Source organism: Piliocolobus tephrosceles, chromosome X (genome assembly GCF_002776525.5).
Source record: "Piliocolobus tephrosceles isolate RC106 chromosome X, ASM277652v3, whole genome shotgun sequence".
In the NCBI taxonomy this organism is placed as follows: Eukaryota; Metazoa; Chordata; class Mammalia; order Primates; family Cercopithecidae; genus Piliocolobus; species Piliocolobus tephrosceles.
In genome coordinates, this window is record NC_045455.1 from 91942872 (window position 1) to 91957094 (window position 14223).

Sequence of the window (14223 nt, forward strand, 5' to 3'; positions counted from 1 at the left end):
AAAAAAAAAAAAAAAAAAAAAAAAAAAAAAGAAAGAAAAAGAAAGGAGAGAAAGAGAGAAAGAAAGAAAGAGAGAGAGAACAAAGGAAAGAAAGAAAGGAAGAACGAAAGAAAGAAAGAAAGAAAGAAAGAAAGAGACGAAGGGTAAAACTGTGGTGGAAGAATGGTGGGCCAAGATCTGCAGGAAGGATTTTGTTCTTCTAGGAGAGCATCAAGAGAGTTGCAATGGAGAAAATGCAACACATTCAAGCTCTCTTATCGGCTTGAAAGGTTCCTTCCACATAAGCTTGTCAATAGTACAATGCGTTTTTGCAGATGTGTACTCCATGGAATGTTGTGTTTTTCTCGAGTTAGTACATACCAGTTACTCGAAGTTTATCTGTACCAACCGCTACTTCCTTCTCATCTACAGTAAACAGTGGCTTGCCGTCGTTGGAGTTGATCTGAAACTGCTGACTCTGGACTTCTACCATTTTGGGACCTGAAGAATTAATTAAAACAGTTTATTATAAACTGTTCACTACAAGCAGCGTCAAAATCTCTATTTGTACACATGCCATGTCAACCCAACAAGACCAAGTACCTAAAGATTTGGTATTTGTTAGCATTAGTGGTACTGATTGATTCTGTAATTAAACTTTGCAACTTTTAAGTCTAAATTTATTATATTATTAATATTAATTTATGGCAAACATATGTTAACCTATATCAATACATGTATAAATACATTTTATTTAAAAGTTTCTTCTTTAAGATTTTTAAATACTTGCCCAAAATAATACGGTTCTCCTATTCATGGTTAAACTTGCATTCTTTTGGTTATGAACCCCTTAGAATCTTACATACCGAAATGTGACATTTGTGAAAGACCATCTTACAAATGGCTCACTTTAATGGTCAAAGTTAGCTTAGAAGATGAGTCATATCCTGAATTTTTTCTCTGCCATTATTCTCAGAAGAGCTGCTCACCCTCTACGCCACAGGAAAAACAAACACCACTGTGGAAGAATACCTTCCTGTTTTTGCCCTTCCCCTAAAAAATTTCTGACTTTGCCATGCCTTCTGTGTCACTTTTGTATCCAAGCTTACGCCCTTCACCTTAGCTCTAGACCCATTGCCTTCCAGCTCTTTCATCTATTCAGCTCACTCACCCTGTGCCATCCAGACTTGGGGTGAGGTCACCCCTCCCACTCACTCAGCTACACACCAACCCCCGGCACTCATCACATGTGTTCCCCAATTCCTCTTTGATGCTTCCAAACTTTCTAACCCAGGCCTCATGGATTAATCTCCCTAGAGTACAGCCTTCATCATATACTTAAGAAACTATGAGTTCCCCAATCTGTTTATATTAGCTTTATATTCTTCTTTTTTTTTTGAGACAGAGTTTCGCTCGTGTCACCCAGGCTGGAGTACAATGGCACGATCTCTGCTGGCTGCAACGTCCGCTTCCCAAGTTCAAGTGATTCTCCTGCCTCAGCCTCCAGAGTAGCTGGGATTACAGGCATGTGCCACCACACCCGGCTAATTTTGTATTTTTAGTAGAAATGGGATTTTACCACGTTGGCAAGGTTGGTGTCAAACTCCTGACCTCAGGTGATCCGCCCACCTCGGCCTCCCAAAGTGTTAGGATTACAGGTGTGAACCACCACGTCCAGCCTATATTCTTATCTCTAAGTTGAGGCTGGACACAGTGGCTCACACCAGTAGTCCTAGCAGTTTGCCAGGCCAAGGCGAGCAGATCACCTGAGGTCAGGAGTTTGAGACCAGCCTGGCCAACATGGAGAAACCCCATCTCTACTAAATATATAAAAATTAGATGGGCATGGTGGTGCGTGCCTATAATCCCAGCTACCTAGGAGGCTGAGGCAGAAGAATTGCTGGAACCTGGAAGGTAGAGGCTGAAGCAAGCCGAGATAGTACCACTGCAGTCCAGCCTGGGCGACAGAGTGAGACTAAAAAAAAAAAAAAAGGAAGTTGAGAAAAGAAGTCATATCTTATAATTTTTTTGTGTGTGTCCCTCTGACCCTAACAGTTCTCAAAAAAATTTTTGGATACCTGGTAGAAATTAAGTAAAGCCTTTCTATTAATGCACTGATCAGTTTTGGACATGCTCATCCAAGTGTTCTTAATTTTATTAATTTGTATTTAAAACCCTCCAGTGAGTCTTTATTTAAATAAATAAATATTTTTGGCAAGAGTGCCGGTTATAAAGTTGACTTTTTTCTCTACGTTGTATCTCCTTTAAAAAAAAAAAAAAAAAAACCTTCACTTTATTTTTTGTTATTTGTATGTTATTTTCCCCAATCTGAGACTCAGAGTTCCAGTTTATCTCTTCTGGGTCACTGACATGCCTGTGTATTTATTATATAAACACCGATTTGCATTTAATGGTGACTACCAAGTTACCTGACTTTAAAATTGGAAAATAATTGGAATAATTAATCCAGTGAGAGTTCATTGTTTTGCTCACTAGAGGTTCATCTTACAATTCTAGGAGGCCTTATTAAGTATAAGGGGTTAAACTAAGTGATAATTTTTTTCTGTAGTTATTACATCGATAAAATATTCAACGAATAAGTTTAGTTTCATAGTGAGTCTGTGCAGCAAATACACATAAATTGTTACGCAAATCAAATAAAATGCAGGCAAGTGAATGGTTCCATTCAGTACAATCTATTGCATGCTTTTTATGTACAAGGTTCTGTGCTAAGCAATGACAATGTGCAAATGAGTGAGATATAGCTCACAGCGCAGAGGATTCTGTGGTTCACTAAAAAGAAAAGCATGTAAGCCTGGTTTCAGGACAATTTGCTAAGTATTAGGATGCAAGCATGAGAGAGTCTTGACTAGGAATTCATGGTCCATCCATCCAGGCTAAGAGCAGCATCCAGACACACGACGCCTGAACTCACTTGGAAGAAAGAATTCATGCTTCTTGCTGGGCGCAGTGGCTCACCCCTGTAATCTCAGCACTTTGGGAAGCCGAGGCGGGCGGACTGCCTGAGCTCAGGAGTTCGCGACCAACCTGGGCAACACGGTAAAACCCTGTTTCTACTGAAAATATAAAAATTAGCTGGGTGTGGCGGCGTGTGCCTGTAGTCCCAGCTACTGGGGAGGCTGAGGCAGGAGAATTGCTTGAACCCGGGAGGTGGAGGTTACAACAAGCTGAGATCAGGCCGCTGCACTCCAGTCTGGGTGACAGAGCAAGAATCTGTGTCAAAAAACAAAAAAGAAAGAGTTCATGCTTCCCTGTTAAAGGAACAACAGGGATCTCCAGGTAAAGGAAACTATTTGAGCGAAGGCATAGCGGCAAATAAAATCCCATCTCCATTTTACTAAAAATAGACACTGCATGTTTAAATTTAAATATGCTTTCCACTTCAGAGGAAACTGTACTGTTCTTCAATAGTTATGGAGTTTGTAATTAATTTTTTAACTTTTACTGATATTCTAGCAGTTTTTTTAAACCTAGTTGGACATTGATTAAAGCTGAGGATGTAATTGTCTTTTGCAGTAGAGGTCTTTAAGAAATAAAACTTAAATTCTACCTTGGTGATAAGAAAAGAGCTATCTGTACAGTCCCATTTGTAATGAAAGGCTTTGGTACAAAGAGAAAAAGTTAATGGTTTTGTGATCTGATTAATTAAGTTTGGGAAATTAGCTTAAGGGTTTTTTGGTGAAAATAGCATCAAATTCTTCCTTACATATAATGTGTCTCATCAGCAACCTTCTTTTGTTCCTCAGGATATCTTTAATTTAAAATAAAATAATTTAGAAACAAATATCACAAAGTCCTTTAAAAAAAGGAAACATATATTCTGCTGGTACAAATATGGTATCACAGAGAAAGGACTGGGATGGAAGCACAAAGCTGTGCTTGTTAGCGCTACTACTTTTGTGGCATAATCTTGTATTATACAGTTCCACTTCATACGCCTGGCACTAATGATCTTTACTTGTGTTAAATAAAATAAAATGAAATACAATAAGAGACGAGGCTTAAGAAGTCCCTGAGCAAACAAAGCTAGTTATGCTATGCCAGTGAAACTTAGGTTATTTCTAGTAAATGTCTCTGATAATCATAAGCAAAACTGACATAGCCTTCCAAAAATGCTGTAAGATGATTTTTTTTTTTTTTTTTAAAGACAGGGTCTCAGTCTGTCACCCAAGCTAGGTGCGATCTCAGCTCACTGCAACCTCTGCCTCCCGGGTTCAAGTGATTCTCCTGCCTTAGCCTCCCGAATAGCTGGGATTACAGGCACCTGGCTGACTTTTGTATTTTTAGTAGAGATGGGATTTTGCCATGTTGCCGAAGCTAGTCTTGAACTCCTGGCCTCAAGTGACCCGCCTGCCTCCGCCTCCCGAAGTGCTGGGATTACAGGCATAAGCCACTGCAACTGTCCAGATGATCACTTTTAACCAATCTTCTGCCATCTGGAAACCCTGACTGTAATAATCAATCATTGTAAAGGTTAAACAACCTCCTCATTTCACTATATATATATATATATATATTATATTATATGTATATAATTATATATAATATATAAATATATTGTATATAAATTATATATGTATAAATATATATATAAAATCCATCCATTAGAATACTATCCTACCTGCCAACTGGTTTCTCAGCCCATCCCATCCTACATAATCTTTTATTCCTTCCTCTCTTCATTTATTTAACAAATACTTATTGTATAACCTATTAAATGTAAAAGGGTAGCCTGAATTACGAATTGTGGCATTAACTGAATTGAAAAAATCTAATTCCAATTAGTGAATCAAATTATTATACATGTATTCCTTGAAATATTACATAGCCATTAAAATAATGCTATGATTTTTAAAAATTTCATAGATTAAATTGGAAAAGGATGGATTTCTGGGTGGCTGATGACCACGCTAGCTATATAGTAATCAGTTTCCCAAAAGGTCATCCCCAAACTCTAAGGAATAGCTTCACAGCTATAAAAATTCCACACAGACTGGGCGCGGTGGCTCAAGCCTGTAATCCCAGCACTTTGGGAGGCCGAGGCGGGCGGATCACGAGGTCAGGAGACTGAGACCATCCTGGTTAACACAGTGAAACCCCATCTCTACCAAAAATACAAAAAATTAGCCGGGCGAGGTGGCGGTGCCTGTAGTCCCAGCTACTCAGGAGGCTGAGGCAGGAGAATGGCTGGAACCCGGGAGGCGGAGCTTGCAGTGAGCAGAGATCTCATCACTGCACTCCAGCCTGGGCGACAGAGTGAGACCGCGTCTCAAAAAAAAAAAAAACAAAAAAACCCCAACAAAACACACATACACACACACACACACACACACACACACACACACACACACACACACCCCAAACACTTGCATTACTTAAAGGCAGAACTGTGAGTTGAGGGAGAAAAATTAACAAGTGCCAGGACTACAACTTCTCACACACCTGCTCCATCACAGGCGTTATGGTAAGCAAAGGCCATGGGAAGGACGGATGAGGAGACTTAATGAGAAGTCACTTAAGGAACGGACAAAAGTAATGCTGGAAATGAATACTAAATGAGCTGGGATAAAAATCCTGATATCAGACAAAGTGGAATTCAAGTCAAAAGTGTTAAATATGACAAAAAATTTTAATGCTAAAATTATAACCCACAAAACATAGTATTTACAAATATCTATCCTCCAAATATCACAGAAACAACCTGCATGAAACAAAAATAAAAGATGTGAGGACCCAATACAGGAGCACCCAGGTTCATAAAGCAAGTCCTTAGAGACTTAAAAAGAGACTTAAGACACCCACACAATAATAATGGAAGACTTTAACACCCCACTGTCAATATTAGACAGATCAATGAGACAGAAGGTTAACAAAGATATCCAGGACTTGAACTCAGCTCTGCAGCAAGCTGACCTAATAGACAACTACAGAATTCTCCACCCCAAATCAACAGAATATACATTCTTCTCAGCACCACCTCACACTTATTCCAAAATTGACTACATAGTTGGAAGTAAAGCACTCCTCAGCAAATGTAAAAGAATAGAAATCACAATAAACTGTCTCTCAGATCACAGTGCAATCAAATTAGAACTCAGGACTAAGAAACTCACTCAAAAGCGCACAACTACGTGGAAACTGAACAACCTGCTCCTGAATGACTACTGGGCAAATAATGAAATGAAGGCAGAAATAAATAAGTTACTTGAAACCAATGAGAACAAAGATACAATGTACCAGAATCTCTGGGACACATTTAAAGCAGCAGTGTGTAGAGAGAAATTTATAGCACTAAATGCCCACAAGAGAAAGCAGGAAAGATCTAAAATTGACACCCTAACATCACAATTAAAAGAACTAGAGAAGCAAGAGCAAACACATTCAAAAGGTAGCAGAAGACAACAAATAACTAAATCAGAGCAGAACTGAAGGAGATAGACACACAAAAAACCCTTCAAAAAATCAATGAATCTAGGAGCTGTTTTTTTGAAAAGATCAACAAAATTGATAGTCCACTAGCAACACTAACAAAGAAGAAAAGAGAGAAAAATCAAATAGACACAATAAAAAATGATAAAGGGGGCATCACCAACGATCCCACAGAAATACAAACTATCATCAGAGACTACTATAAACACCTCTACGCAAATAAACTAGAAAATCTAGAAGAAATGGGTATTTCCTGGCCACATATACCCTCCCAGGACTAAAATAGGAAGAAGTTGAATAGACCAATAACAGGCTCTGAAATTAAGGCAATAATTAACAGCCTACTAACCAAAAAAAGTCCAGGACCAGACGAATTCATAGTCAAATTCTACCAGAGGTACAAAGAGGAGCTAGTACCATTCCCTCTGAAACTATTCCAATCAATAGAAAAAGAGGGAATCCTCCCTAACTCATTTTATGAGGCCAGCATCATCCTGATACCAAAGCCTGGCAGAGACACAACAAAAAAAGAGAATTTTAGACCAATATCCCTGATGAACATTGATGCGAAAATCCTCAATAAAATACTGGCAAACCGAATCCAGCAGCACATCAAAAAGCTTATCCACCATGATCTAGTTGGCTTCATCCCTGGGATGCAAGGCTGGTTCAACATATGCAAATCAATAAATGTAATCCATTTCATAAACAGAACCAAAGACAAAAACCACATGATTATCTCAACAGATGCAGAAAAAGCCTCTGAGAAAATTCAACAGCCTTCATGCTAAAAACTCTCAATAAACTAGGCATTGATGGGACGCATCTCAAAATAATAAGAGCTATTTATGACAAACCCACAACCAATATCATACTGAATGGGCAAAAACTGGAAGCATTCCCTTTGAAAATTGGCACAAGACAGGGATGCCCTCTCTCACCACTCTTACTCAACATAGTGTTGGAAGTACTGGCCAGGGCAATCAGGCAAGAGAAGGAAATACAGGGTATTCAATTAGGAAAAGAGGAAGTCAAATTGTTCCTGTTGGCAGATGACATGATTATATATATTTAGAAAACCCCATTGTCTCAGCCCAAAATCTCCTTAAGCTGATAAGCAACTTCAGCAAAGTCTCAGGACACAAAATCAATGTGCAAAAATCACAAGCGTTCCTATACACCAATAACAGAGAGCCAGATCATGAGTGAACTTCCATTCACAATTGCTACAAAGAGAATAAAATACCTACAAATACAACTTACAACAGGGATGTGATACAACAGGGATAAATACAACAGGGATAAATACAACAGGGATGTGAAGGACCTCTTCAAGGAGAACTACAAACCACCGCTCAATGAAATAAAAGAGGACAGAAACAAATAGAAGAACATCCCATGCTCATGGATAGGAAGAATCAATATTGTGAAAATGGCCATACTGCCCAAGGTAATTTATACATTCAGTGCCATCCCCATCAAGCCACCAATGACTTTCTTCACAGAATTGGAAAAAACTACTTTAAAATTCATACGGAACCGAAAAAGAGCCAAAAGACAATCCTAAGCCTAAGACAATCCTAAGCCAAAAGAACAAAGCTGGAGGCATCACGCTACCTGACTTCAAACTACACTACAAGGATACAGTAACCAAAACAGCATGGTACTGGTACCAAAACAGCTACATAGACCAATGGAACAGAACAGAGGCCTCAGAAATAATGCCACACATCTACAGCCATCTCATCTTTGACAAAGCTGACAAAAACAAACAATGGGGAGAGGATTACCTATTTAAAAAATGGTGCTAGGAAAACTGGCTAGCCATATGTAGAAAGCTGAAACTGGATCTCTTCCTTACACCTTATACAAAAATTAATTCAAGAAGGATTAAAGACTTAAATGTTAGACCTAAACCATAAAAACCGGAGAAGAAAACCTAGGCAATACCATTCAGTACATAGACATGGGCAAGGACTTCATGACTAAAACACCAAAAGCAATGGCAACCAAAGCCAAAATTGACAAATGGGATCTAATTAAACTAAAGAGCTTCTGCACAGCAAAAGAAATTACCATCAGAGTGAACAGGCAACCTACAGAATGGGAGAAAATTTTTGCAATCTATCCATCTGACAAAGGGCTAATACCCAGAATCTACAAAGAACTTAAACAAATTTTTAAGAAAAAATCAAACAACACCATCAAAACGTGGGCAAAGGATGTTAACAGACACTTCTCAAAAGAAGACATTTATGCAGTCAACAGACACATGAAAAAAATGCTCATCATCACTGGTCATCAGAGAAATGCAAATCAAAACCACAAAGAGATACTATCTCACACCAGTTAGAATGGTGATCACTAGAAAGTCAGGAAACAACAGGTGCTGGAGAGGATGTGGAGAAATAGGAATACTTTTACACTGTTGGTAGGAGTGTAAACTAGTTCAACCATTGTGGAAGACAGTGTGGCAATTCCTCAAGGATCTAGAATCTAGAAATTCCATTTGACCCAGCAATCCCATTACTGGGTATATACCCAAAGGATTATAAGTCATGCTACTATAAAGACACATGCACACGTATGTTTATTGCAGCACTATTCACAATAGCAAAGACTTGGAACCAACCCAAATGTCCATCAATGATATCACTGGATTAAGAAAATGTGGCACATATACACCATGGAATACTATGCAGCCATAAAGAAGGATGAGTTCATGTCCTTTGTAGGGACATGGATGAAGCTAGAAACCATCATTCTGAGTAAACTATTGCAAGGACAGAAAACCAAACACTGCATGTTCTCACTCATAGGTGGGAATTGAACAATGAGAACACTTGGACACAGGAGGGGAACATCACACACCAGGGCCTGTTGTGGGGTAGGGGGATGGGCGAGACATAGCATTAGTAGAAATACCTAATGTAAATGACTAATTGGTGCAGAACACCAACATGGCACATGTATACGTATGTAACAAACCTGCATGTTTTGTACATGTACCCTAGAACTTAAAGCATAATAATAATAAAAAAAGTTTTCATGTGAGTTTTCACTTTTTTCTTGTATTTCCTTGAGTAACTTAATAATAAACACTTTGAATTATTTATCTGGTATTTCAAAGATTTCATTGGTTTGGATCCACCGCTGGAGACTCAATGTGAGCTTTTGAAAGTTTTATAAAACCCTGTTTTTTCATATGGCCAGAATTATTTCTCTGGTTCCTTCTTATTTGGGTAGACTATTTCTTCTAATTACGTTTCCCTTTATTTTTTGATTCTGCTGGGATGCTTTTAAATTCTTTTTTCCCATGGAGGATATGACTTTAATATGTATAGCTTATTGTCACCTAGCTTTGGCTACTGGTACTTTCAGTGGTGAAGAGTCTGTATGAGTTCCTTGGTTACAGAGAATCCGTGTGATGGCTTTCTCAGATGTTGGCTGTAGTAGTGACATGCTGGGTTTGTGAGCAGGTTCCCTGGCGCCTGTGGACAGCTTCCCATCTGGTTCATGGTGTAAGCTGCTGCCCACTGCTTCTTTCAAAGTGTGCTTTCTTTTAGCTTTTTTATTAAGTTCCTGTGTTGCTTCTTGGAATAAAGTTCACAGCATAATTATCTACAAACTGTTATGTCTTTCCAAGTGGGAGAGGCATGCTAATAATGCCTCTAATCTTCCATGTTGGGAAAAACCCTCAAAACCCCAACTCTTGAACAACCAGGTCTTTTGTGAACTAACTGAGTGAAAACTTACTCATCACCAAGGGGATGGCACTAAGCCAATCAGGAGGGATCTACCTGTATGATGCAAACATCTCCCATCAGCCCCAGCTCCCACAGTGGAGGTTGCATTTCAGCATGCAGTTTGGAGGGGACAAATATCCAAACTATATCACTCGGCCCTTGCTCCTCCAAATCTCACATTCTTCTCACATTGTAAAATACAATCAGCCCTTCCCAATAGTCCCCCAAAGTCTTAACTCATTCCAGTATGAAGTCCAAAGTCCTAAGTCTCATCTGAGATTCATCTCCTTCCATCTTGTGTTTATAAAAGACAAGCAAGTTAGTTACTTCCAAGATACGATGGTAGTAGAAGCATTGGGTAAATGTTGCCGTTTCAAAAGGGAGAAATCAGCCAAAAGAAAGGGGCACTAGATCCCACTCAAGTTTGAAACCCAGCAGGGCAGTCATTAAGTATTAAGGCTCCAAAATATTCTCCTTTGATTCCATGCCCAACATCCAGGGCACTGACATAAGAGATGGCACCTCAAAGTGACCAGCACCACTCATGTAGCTTTACAGGGTGCAGACCCTGTGGCTTCTCTCATGGGTTAGAGTTGAGTGCCTGTGGCTTTTCCAGGTTCAAAATGCAAGTTTCCTGGAGCTCGACCATTCTGGGGTCTGGAGGGCTGTGGTTTCCTTCCCATAGCTCCACTAGGCAATGCCCCAGTGGGGACTTTGGGCTTTCAATCCCACATGTCCCCTCAGCCCTGTTCGAGTGGAGTACTTTGTGGAGCCTGTGCTGCTGCAGCATGCTTCAGACTGGGCATCTAGGCTTTTCCACACATCTTCTGAAACCTCAGTGCAAGCTGCCAAGCTTCCTCTTGCATTCTGCGGGCCTGGAGACTTAACACCCTGTGGAAGCTACCAAGGCTGATGGCTTGCACCCTCCACAGCCATGGCCTGAGTAGTATCTGGGGCCCTTTGAGGCACAGCTGGAGCTAGAGCCGCTGTGATGTGGGAAGCAGTGTCCCTGAAACCACGGCTTCCTCTTAGGCCTCTGTGCCTGTGATGGGATGGGCTGTCTCAAAGATCTCTGAAACGTCTTCAGGGCCTTTCCCCCGTTGTCTTGGATATCAGCACTTGGCTCCCCTTTAGCCATGCTAAGCTCTCTAGTAAGTAAGTGATTGCTCTGTAGCCTGACTGAATTCTTTCTCTACCACAGTGCCAATCAGCAAATTTTCCAAACTTTTACACTCTGCTTCCCTTTTAAATATAAATTCAAATTTTAAGTTTTTTTTTTTTTTTTTTTTTTTGCTCCTATACCTGACTGTAGGTTATTAGAAGCAGCCAGACTGCTTCTTGAATACTTTGCTGCTTAGATTTCTTCTGCAGTATACACCAAGTCATCACTCTTAAATTCAAACTTCCACAGGTTCCTAGGTTGTGGACAAATGCAGCCAAGCGCTTTGCTAGGGCATTACACAGGTGATGCTTATTCCAGGCCCAATAACATCCTCATTTCCATCTGAGACCTCCTCAGCCTGACCTTCACTGCCCACATTTCTATCAGCATTTTGGTAACAGCCACTTATTAAGTCCCAAACTTTCCCTTATCTTCCTGTCTTCTTCTGAGCCCTCCAAACTCTTCTAATTCTGCCTGTTACCCAGTTCCAAAGCTGCTTCCACATCTTCAGGTATCTTTATAGCAATGGCTCACTCCTCAGTACCAATTTTCTGTGTTACTGGATTCTTACACTGCTATAAAGAAAGAACTGAGGATGGGTAATTTACAAAGAAAAGAGGTTTAATTGGCTCACAATTCTGCAGGTTGTACAAACATGGCTTCAGCATATGCTTCTGGAGAGGGCCTCAGGAAGCTTCCTATCATTCCAGAAGGCAAAGAAGGAGCAGGTGCATCACATGGTAAGAGCAGGAGCAAGAGAGAAGAGGGAGGTCCCAGACTCTTTTAAACAACCAGATGTCATGTGAACTAACTGAGTGATAACCCACTCATCACCAAGGGTATGGTGCTAAAGCCATTCGAGAGGGATACACCCCCATGATACAATACCATCCATTAGGCCCCACCTTCCACACTGGGAATCACATTTCACCATGACATTTGGAGGGGACACGCATCTAAATCATGTCAGAATTTCATTGGGATTTTTGGTTTTGACTGTATTGAATGCAAATTGTTTTCAGTGGTTTTGTAGAAAACACTCATTCACTTAATGAAATGAGATTAATATGGCTAGTTCACATAAATTACACTTTAATACCCAAATTGGCAAAATTTAACTTCTTCCAGGAAACACGAGACTGGAAGGGTTGCAACTGTGGGAACTCATGTACTGAAGAAAACGTTGGACTTGGGTGAGCTTGGTGCTATTTCCTAGCTCAAGGTTCTCAATATAACAGTTTCCCACTAAAGATTTACTAGAAATTACTAATTTAATCACTTTCTCAGGCATGAGACACCAAGGTTAAAACTAGAGATTGAGACGAACAGTTCAAACCAAAGAGATTTTGGTGTGTAACTTATTTTATTTTTGTTTTTAGAGATGGTCTCACTTTCTCACCCAAGCTGTAGTGTAATGGCGTGATCATAGCTCACTGAAGCCTTGAACTCCTAGCCTTAAGCAATCTTCCTGCTGCAGCCTCCCAAAGGGCTGGGATTACAGGTGTGAGGCACTGCACCCAGCCTTTTTTTAAAAAATAAAAAACAAACAAACAAAAAAACTTTATAACCCCTGGTTAATTCTTGGTCACAAAAATGAAATTGAAACAATATTTGCACCAACTAGAACAGTTACTGGAATGCCATAATTTCAAGAAATCTGATTAGCGAGGAGGGCCAGTGGCAACAGCGGCCTGAGAGAAGTAAACCCTCAGTCTTCCCTGTTTTCCCTTCTCTACTAACTAGCTGTGTGCTCTTAAGCAAATTTGCTTTTTAGTGCTTCAGTTTTTTCATCTATGAAATGAGAGGCAGGTTTATATTATATCTAAATTCCCTTGTATAGTATATGAAAATCCACACCTAACAAGATTAACAGAGGAATGTGTATTTGTGCCAATGAATTTTTTTTTTTTTTTTGAGATGGAGTCTCGCTCTGTGGCCCAGGCTGGAGTGCGGTGGCACGATCTCGGCTCACTGCAAGCTCCGCCTCCCGGGTTCCCGCCATTCTCCTGCCTCAGCCTCCCGAGTAGCTGGGACTACAGGCGCCGCCATCACACCTGGCTAATTTTTTGTATTTTTTAGTAGAGACAAGGATTCACCGTGTTAGCCAGGATGGTCTCGATCTCCTGACCTCGTGATCTGCCTGCCTTGGCCTCCCAAGTGCTGGGATTATAGGCGTCAGCCACCGCGCCCGGGCGCAAATTAATTTTTATAGGAATATAAGAAGATTCTCCTACTTTTGTAGCTTCCAAGAAATAATTACATACTCTTTATTATTATTACTTGATAGCATATAAGGTAGCCCGTAGTCATTCAACAAATATTTGTTGAAATGAATGAGAAAAAATGGGCAAAAATTCCTCAAACACTTGAAAGCTATAGGCACTTGAAGATTTTTCAAGAAATGATGGTAAAGATAAATGATAATACTGTATAATTATCAAGAAAATATGATTTGTTTTAGATACATCTTAAGAACATATATGCAGGAAAAACTGGGGTTCATCTCCTGATCCATGGAGAATTCCACTGGACTTAGTTATTAAACAAAACTTCTAGGCCAAAGAGAGACACAATTTATGATCAAGAATAAGTTATAAAGCAGAGAATAAAGTACAGAACATCTTGTTTAATAAAAAGGAATCATCAGATTAACACAAGGCTGTAGTTTCCCATGTGTCACATTATTCTGTTTTGTAAAAATAGCCATTAAAAAGAGAGACACTGGAAATTTGTGTTGGCAGTACAACTCTCCTTTATTTTCTGATAATGACAAGGGCCATCCAGTTTCCTAGACTTAGCAAATCTATCTAATGGTAATAGTATAGCGAATATATATACCTTCCTCATTCTTTTTTTTGAGACACAGTCTTGCTCTGTCACCCAGGC

The 14223-nt window shown here is 39.8% G+C and overlaps 1 protein-coding gene across 1 annotated transcript in view; it reads right to left on the reverse strand.

The window, feature by feature from the left end:
- SGCG (sarcoglycan gamma) overlaps positions 1-14223 on the reverse strand; it is an 89908-nt gene that overhangs the window by 32207 nt on the left and 43478 nt on the right. The window contains exon 5 of the mRNA XM_023190316.2: positions 361-480. Within this exon, the coding sequence (XP_023046084.2) occupies positions 361-480 (120 nt within the window). The remainder of the gene's footprint in view (positions 1-360; positions 481-14223) is intronic.